The sequence below is a fragment of the Pteropus alecto genome, unplaced genomic scaffold (genome assembly GCF_000325575.1).
Source record: "Pteropus alecto unplaced genomic scaffold, ASM32557v1 scaffold40, whole genome shotgun sequence".
Taxonomy (NCBI): domain Eukaryota; kingdom Metazoa; phylum Chordata; class Mammalia; order Chiroptera; family Pteropodidae; genus Pteropus; species Pteropus alecto.
The window spans coordinates 14536301-14544451 of record NW_006431919.1 but is presented as its reverse complement, the minus strand read 5'-3'; the positions used below and the strand labels follow the sequence as shown (position 1 = coordinate 14544451).

Here is an 8151-nt window from a genome sequence, read left to right as displayed (position 1 = left end):
TTTCGTCTTACCTATGTTTAAACTCTTTATTTCTTTATAGAAAGAAAACAGAAGGAAAAAGAACAAACAGTTAGCTGAAGAATTGATGATAAAGCAAACATAACATTTTCGTTTCTTGTATAAAGGGGCCCAAAAAAGGCAGTATTTTTCTTTGTTTCCATTCTAGCTGACAGCTCTTGGCTCCATTTCTTGGGAAGCACCCCCGATTTTGGAAAATCTAGACAAGAAGGCTTAAATTCTTGGACCGGTAATGTAGCTGTCACATGACACAAGTGGCAACAGGTGAGACAGGTCTGGCTAATGAAGGGATGGCTGGCAAGCTGGTTACTCGTGAGTGCCAACACCTATTGATTGGTGATGGCTGCTGGGAGGACGGGAGGAGAAGGATTCTGAAGTCAAATTCAAGCGCAGCTGTAAAGAGTGCTGTGACTCATTCGTAAAGTCTGCCCTGGGTGTGGGAGGGAACCTGGTGACACCTTCGCCACCTATCTGCCATTAGTGCATTACAGGGTAGGGTCACTACCACCCGAGAGACAGGCCCCGCCCATACCCAACTGCAGTTTGGCAAACACTCTGTTGACCCCTGAGAGTGTCAGCCATTTCCTCTTCCTGCTCCACGCCACGTTCCCTCTCCTCATCTCGCTTGTGTGTGTGGGACCCAAGTGTGCGTTCTTTCCTACGGATAACACCCGTAAATGAAATTCACAGGCCATCGCATCCTCTTACAACTGGAGCCAAAGACTCTATTTACCATTCTTTTTTGGAAAACTAGTAAATGTTTTGCTGTTTTTTTTTTTCTTTTAAGAGCAAAAACACATGTCAGTTTCAATAGGAAAGTGGCTGAAAGTTAACCACATTAGAGAGTCATGCTGGGCCCTCGAGTAAAGAGAACTGCGCCCCGTTCCTGAGGCTCCTAGGCCAAGGTGGGAGGAGGCCTGACCCCTCTTTTGCTTTGGGAAAGACCAAGAGGGTTTAATGCCCTGATTCCTGCGTAGATGCAGCTCAGGCCTCTGCTGGGGGCCATCATTAGTGGTGGGTTTGCACAGGGATTACATTTTTATATTTTATTCCAACATGTTAGTTTTTGCAGAAAAAAAAAAAAAGTTAATTAAATGATGCTGATAACTCCTGAGCTCTGAGTGACATAGTGCAATTTAAGATTCATTCTGCAAAGCCTGGTGTGTCAGGGCGGCAGCCGGGAATTCGCGTGTCTATTTTATATTGCTTAATGAAAGTGAAATGTTATCTGCCACCAGTGGTAGTCATATTTGGCTCTTAATTATTGCAATATCAATTCTATTTTTTTTTTTTTTTTGTCAAGATTTCGTGAAAAGACTGGATGGGATTTGGGTCTGCAGACCTGACCTACTTCTCACCTAAGAACATCCGCTTTCAGTTGATTAATAAAATATCTATGTTGGGGGAAGGAGTAGGGCAGGGGTGAGGGACCAAGTGACCGAGCGCGCAGAGTCCAGATGATCAGAGGGACATGTGCTACAGAGAAAGGCGGAGGTCACTGCTATTCCAGTCCAGGGTCATTAGCAGGGTGGATGCTTAGCGTCTTTGTTGTGAATGGAAGTAAGTAAGTAAATATGTATGTGACTTATTTCCATATTGCTGAATTTTAGCAGAGAGCCCCGGAGAAAGTAAGGCTGGAAAAATGGGTTCTCAAGTGACATGAGGCTGAGTGAAGGAAGGAATGAGGCTGAGTGCTGGGCAGACCCTGCCTCAGACTAGTTGCAACCCCTCGTGTTCCACTCAGAATCTCAAAGCTGCAGTCAGCCGCCGTCTCTTTCTAGTCCAACTCCATTAGTGCCACAGAGTCTGGGCAGACCCTGCCTCAGACTAGTTGCAACCCCTCATGTTCCACTCAGAATCTCAAAGCTGCAGTCAGCCATCGTCTCTTTCTTTCTAGTCCAACTCCATCAGTGCCACAGAGTGGGGTGGAGTTGGAATGGCCACAATTTTTGTTTGCTTGCTTTATTTCTAACTGAAGAACAGCGAGTTGGGATGCGCTTAGTTTAGTTTTAGGGGGATGAGCTTACGTGACTCATAGGGAGTCCTCACACCTCATTAGATTATTGCTAGCCATTCTGGTGTAGGGATGCCTTTGGGGAATGCTCCTGCCCTATTGTGCTGACTCACAGGAAGTGGAATGCATATTTCACTATTACCGGGACATCAATGATAATCGATGGTTAATGAATATTGGTTCAAAAAGTATTCAGGTTATTCACTGCACAAGAAAACCCGAAATGCCCAGAAACTATGAAAGAAGCTTGATGACGTTCTTCCAAAATTTACAATTCTAACAATTTTCATATCACCAATAATCAATTGTGAACATGAAAGAAAATTTTCTAATTTATCAATAATCTGAAACAAATGTTGACCGGCTATATTGGAGGGAACACTGAACATCTCTCTATTCTTCCTATAGATTGTGACATTACAAAATTGTCATCTTAAAAGATGATCGAAGAGGATGCAGCCAAAAAGTATAGGAAAACAAGTATCATGCAGGTGTAATAGTAGTTAATTAATAAGAAAAAGTCTAGGTTATTTGTCTGGGTTTTGTAATAGTTGCACTAATTGTCCACTTTTCAAAATTTCCCATTTGTTTTAGTTTCTTTCTTCATCCTAAATAATTTTAGTTCCACTCTGAAGTTACGGGAGATTCAGGCCCCTTGAAACTTGGACCCGTCTTGGATAAAAGAGCTTTGAAAACGTGCCAAGAACTGTTCCAGATTTTATGGCGAGATTGTTGTTGTTGTTGTTCTGGGTAGGACGCTGCATTTTATGTTAGTTTCCGACGTTTATACCCTGACTATACAGGGAACGGATTTGCTCTCTGACATTCCTCCTCCCCTTCCATTCTCCCCGGGCACAAAGCAGGGCCTGTCCTGGTTGAAACTCTCAGGCAAAGCTCACTTTTGCCTGGTGAGGCTTCCTTCCCATTTCTGCTGCCCTTGCCTTCCCTCCGAGGCTCCCATTCTCACGTGTCTTGCCCTCTCCAGCACTAACCCATCTGGGCTGGACAGTTCCCGTCTCTGAAGATCTTCCCCGATGCAGCAATGCTGTCGACTCACCCCAATAGCACCTTCAGAATCTCAGCGTAGGGAAGTGTTTTAGTTGGAGAAAAACATATTTAATATTATGACTCTATATTTGGAAAATGAAAAAAAATTATAATTTTAAATATTGTGGAAAGTGTGAGATTCTTATATTTATCAACAGGGGCCAAATTAAGAAAAGGTAGAGAGACACTGTCCCATCCTTTGCCATTTACTGCTTTATATTAGGGTCGGGTTCCTAAGATACTCTCAAACTGGGGAGGAAGGAAATGTTTTTCCGTGGCAGAAATCCCCGCTAAGATGTTAGCGACTGACACATTTACTCTACTCCATGGGGCTTGGGTTTTCCAAGGACCACGTGGAGAGGGCGATATTTATAAGAAGGGAAATAGGCTGCTAACGTGGGATACCAGGCTTTTGGGGAAGTGAGTGTTTAAAATGCCTCGAATGCTGGTGGAATCAGATCATACAGGTGTGATAACCATTTTACCCAAGAAGAAGGCTTTTTCTAGCATCGGAAGTTTTTCGAGTGGATAGAACTCCGCTCCTGGATGTTTCGGTTAGGGGAAGGAAGGAGAAAGGGAGGGACGGTGGAAAAACCATGGGAATATTTAAATAAGATTCCGATTCAGAGGCTCAGCTCAGGGGTGGGTAAGCGAGGTAGGGATGGGCACCGACTCCCAAAATGGAATCATTCAGCTGCCAACTCACAATGGAGAAAAGACATAAGCAAGACAGGTCTCTTCCTCCCTCTTCCCTCCCTTTGCTGGTTACTGTTTTGAAGAGCGGGGATTGACAGCCCTTTGTTTTCAGGTATGTAGTGGGAAGAAAAGAAGAATCAAACCAGTGTTCTTGTAAAAGCTTAACTTCTAATCGTCTCTGGATACCTGGCTGATGAAAGCAAGAACAAGTCCAAAGGCAGTTAAAAAGGAAAAATAAAACAAAACAACACACAGCTGTCGAGGGAAATCGGCAGTTAGACTCCCTCCAGCTGTCTCCCTCCAGTGTCACCGTGTGGGTGTGGCATGGCTCCCTCTGAGCGAGCCCTTAGCTCAGACCATTGATGCTCTGGCCTCTACAGTTTGAGAGATGTGGAATCAAGGGCAAATCCCAACATAAAGGAGGATGTTGGTCTGTGTCTCCTTCAACTCGAGCAACATGTCTTGTGTCCTTGGTGTGTGGTGTGGACTAGACCTTGCTCTAGGCATCGAAGGGCAAACATGCCAAAGGTGCTCGCTTCACAGAAGCTCACACACTTGGGCCTTAAAGACTTACGCAGACATAACTGAAAAACAAGGCAGTAAAGGCTGTCAACTTTTGTGGAAGACGAGAGTTAAGTGACACAGAGGAGGGTGAGAATTATTTCTGCTAGGGAGATGGAGCTTCGAAGAAGAGAGAGCCTTCGAACTGAGTCTTAAGATGGACATGATGAGGTAGAGTAGGTAGAGAAGGTATTTTAAGTAGAGCGAGCAGCATGAGTCAGGGTTTGGAGGTGGGAACGAAGCTGGCAAGTGCCGATTTGGCTCTGGGCGGGAAGAGCAGTGACGAAGAAGGAAAGGCCAGATGCGGAAGGTTACAGACGTCCAATTAAAAAGTGCCACCGTCACGGAAAGGCACGATGCCAGCTCCACTCCCTTCCTGCCTCCTCCTGTGGCTCCCACCACCCACAGGATGCCCGAGAAGATCACGCTGCTGGGACAAAAGAGGAAATAAGCATCTTGGGAAGGGGACCTGCCGGGGGAGCTCCAGGAAAAGTGCTTCGTCTGTCGATTTGGCAGCTTGAGGATTATCCAGCTTCTTCCTCTCATTGTTCATTTTTTGGTTATTACACCGTCTCACTCCACCCCCATGGACTCCCCCTCTGTGTTCCCATGACGGTTGCTTGTTGGCTCTTCTAGAATACTCAGCTTGAATTGTCTTTCCTGGCCCGGGTGCCCATCTCTCAGCCTCGAATGGGTGTTCATTGAGCCTGGACCCTCAGAGCCCAGCACAGGCGTGGCTCGCGGTCATGCTCAGTAAATGTCCACTGGATCACTGAGGTTGCAACCTTCTTGAGGTGAAGCTGGGGTTTCCTCCTTTCTGTTCACCTCTCCCAGGGCCTGGCACAGGCTTGGCTGCCGAGAATACTCAGCAGCACTTGCTGGTGGTCAGATCTGATCTCTGTCCCAGAAGGGGCCTCAGAGACACTAAAATGAAGTGCAACCTGTGACTTCATCTAAGTCCTTCACCCGGTAGCTGAGGCTGCTTCAGAAGGTCAAAATACTAGGCATCACCCTCGAGTCTTTTCTCCCTCTCCCTCCCTCTTCCTCTCTCTCTCCTCCCATTCCTTAAACCTGATCCATCAATAATTTCTATCAGATTTATCTCAAAAATAGATCCCAAGAGGGTCACATCCTCATCCTTGCTACCACCCTAGCCCACATCGGCATCCCCCAAATCCTGGACAATTGTTGCAGCCTCCCTAGGGGTTTTCTGCCTCCGCTCTTGCGCCCCTAAAGTCCATTCTCCACACAGTAGCCAGAATCGTCTTTTAAAAGTGCAAATCAGATGACGTCAACTCCTCCCCACTTCCTACTTCGACCTCCGGTGGCTGTCCATTGCAATACGAATATGATTTATACTTGTCAACATGGTCAGGAAGACACTGAAGGGTCAGTCCCCGACCTACTTCTCTGACTTCCTGTGACACACTGTCCCCTGCGCTCACCACCCTCCAGCCATACTGAACTTCTATCGGTCCCTTAAATAAAACAGGTTATGTGCTTGTGTTATGGCTTTTGCACCACTTCTGACCTTCACATGTCTGACCTTATCATTCGGGACCCATCTCAAATGTCACCTAGTATGAGAGGTTTCTTTGACCACTTTACCTTATTTAGCTTCCTAAACTCCCCACCCCACAATCCCTATTTCTTAGCCTGTTAGATTTCCTTTAAAGCATTTCATGCTACTTAAAATTATTCTTTATTTGTCTACACGATTTGAAGTTCCCCATCAGATCGCAAACTCAACAACTAAGCCTTTGCTTGTTCCCACTTTTTCCCCCAGCCAGAAAGTCCCTGGCATGGTAGATTCTCCAACTATTGGTCGAATAAACTTTCTCCCTTATTTATAGACTTTATTTCTCCCTTTACTTCCATATCCCTCTCTAGGTTTGAGGGCCTGGGATCAACTTTCTCGGGCAGAGAGTTTCCAAGAAACTTTGTCCAGCACGGAGGGCCCTGGACTTCAGAGTGAGTGGAAAGCCGCGGCCAGGGGGGATCTACCAGGAGTGGGCCGAAGTTAGCCAGCATGGCCCACGCAGCAGTTCTAACCACATCCTGGAGAACGTGCAAAGATCTGGAGAATTGACAGAGAGCTAGCACATAGAGGTGGCTCGAAATAAACGTTCGAATTAGTAAACGAACATTAGTGTTTCTCGACCTTTGATGTGCATCGGAATCTCCTACAGAGCTTGTCAAAGATAAAAGGTGCCATGGCCTGCCTCTAGACTTACCAAATCACTGCCTCTGGGGGTGGGTTCCAGAGATCTGGATTTTTTAAGTGCCACTTGAGAAACTGTAGAAATGGACCAACCGCTTAAAGTAGTGGTTCTTTCACTGGTGTGTATTGGAGTCACATGTGGAGGTTTTCTAAAATACAGCTACCTGTGTCCCACCCCGAGCACCATGGCTGAAAGCATTCACCTTTGTCCGTAAGTCAGGTGTTGACCACAGCATCAAACACGAGTGTGGTGTTTTACGGATACACAAAGCATCTCCCCAGATCCTGATTTGATTCTGGGCCTAGGTTTCTAATCTCAGCTCATCACACGGAATATATATTCCCTGGAGAATCCCAAATGCGGCCACCATGTACCCAGCGAAGCTTCATAGCCGCGAGAGCAAGAGAGCAGCAGAGGCTTCTGCGTGGCTGCTTACCGTAACTCCAAGATGCTGGTCACGTTCCGAGAGGGAACGATGCGCCGGATGTAATTGAAGTCACCAACGAAGAGGCTCCCGTCGACCCCAACAGCCAGAGCTACTGGGGCCAGCAGCTTGTTGCCTTCGGCAAGGCCGTTGCAGCTGGGACAGGAAATGCTCCGGCGGCGGCCGTTGCCCATGACGCTGGTGATGATGGCAGGCTGCTGAGTCAGGAACTGGTTCTCCCCTGTGCCCTTGTGTAGGATCCCTGGGGGGGTGGGGGGCAGCAAGTGAGGGTGGTTACTGCAGCCCTTTCGGGGCGGGGGCGGGGACACTTCTATCAGCCTTCTGAGGGTTAGGGGAAGTGACCACGAGAAGAGAAACGGGACGGAACGTCCACCTTGGGGAGCTCCCCTGTTTCCTCATGATGCCGAGAGAGCGGCAGAGGGATGGCTAAGCCCCATGGCTGTGACGTTGGGTAAGATGACGCTTGTAGAGATGATTGAAGAAGAATCGTGAGGTACGGGGAGGCGGATGGACTGGTTAAAGCAGCCCAACACTCTCTCTCTTTGACATTTAAAAGAGGAAGATGGGAAAACCTATGAGTATTTTGGGCATTGGATGAAAAACGGCTGAGGGAAGGGAGGGGCTACCACTTAAATGTCAAGGCTGGAGAGAAGGTTCGGGGGAGAGACTGGGCTGTATCGGAGAAAGGAAACGTGCTCACGTACCACTTTTCACGTTGAGGATGTGATGTTTGTCCAGGGACCAGCCGCCGAGGTTGGAAGGGTCCAGCTCGAATCCCTGAAGGAGGGCTGTCCTTTTCTCCCACAGGATTAGACTGGGGCAGGTCTCATATTCAAATCCAACAGACACTGAAAGACAAGAGGGAGTGTGGCAGGGCGAGAGACAAAGAGAGTGGACTTGATTATTCCCGAGCTCTCAGGCAGGAGCGAGAAACACGTGTTCGTGGTAATACAGATTCCGTTCCCAAAACTCAAGGAGGTGGGCTGATTGCTTTTTTTCCTTGTGATTCCACACAATATTAAATTCAAATTTCAAGCTGAACTCAACCTTGAAACTTTACACAGTGGTATTCTGTGGGGATGGAAAGACCTTTCCAAAGAAGAGCTAGCTTTCAAAAATGACCCCAGTGATGTGGAGGGAGGAGATGA

The 8151-nt window shown here is 47.2% G+C and overlaps 1 protein-coding gene across 1 annotated transcript in view; it reads right to left on the bottom strand.

Annotated features, from left to right (window-relative positions):
- The window catches only part of TENM2 (teneurin transmembrane protein 2), an 845679-nt gene that overhangs the window by 46997 nt on the left and 790531 nt on the right, over nt 1-8151 (bottom strand). The window contains exons 19-21 of the mRNA XM_025042998.1: nt 7708-7851; nt 6995-7244; nt 12-32 (exon numbers count right to left, since the gene is read on the bottom strand). Coding sequence (XP_024898766.1) covers nt 12-32; nt 6995-7244; nt 7708-7851 — 415 coding nt within the window. The remainder of the gene's footprint in view (nt 1-11; nt 33-6994; nt 7245-7707; nt 7852-8151) is intronic.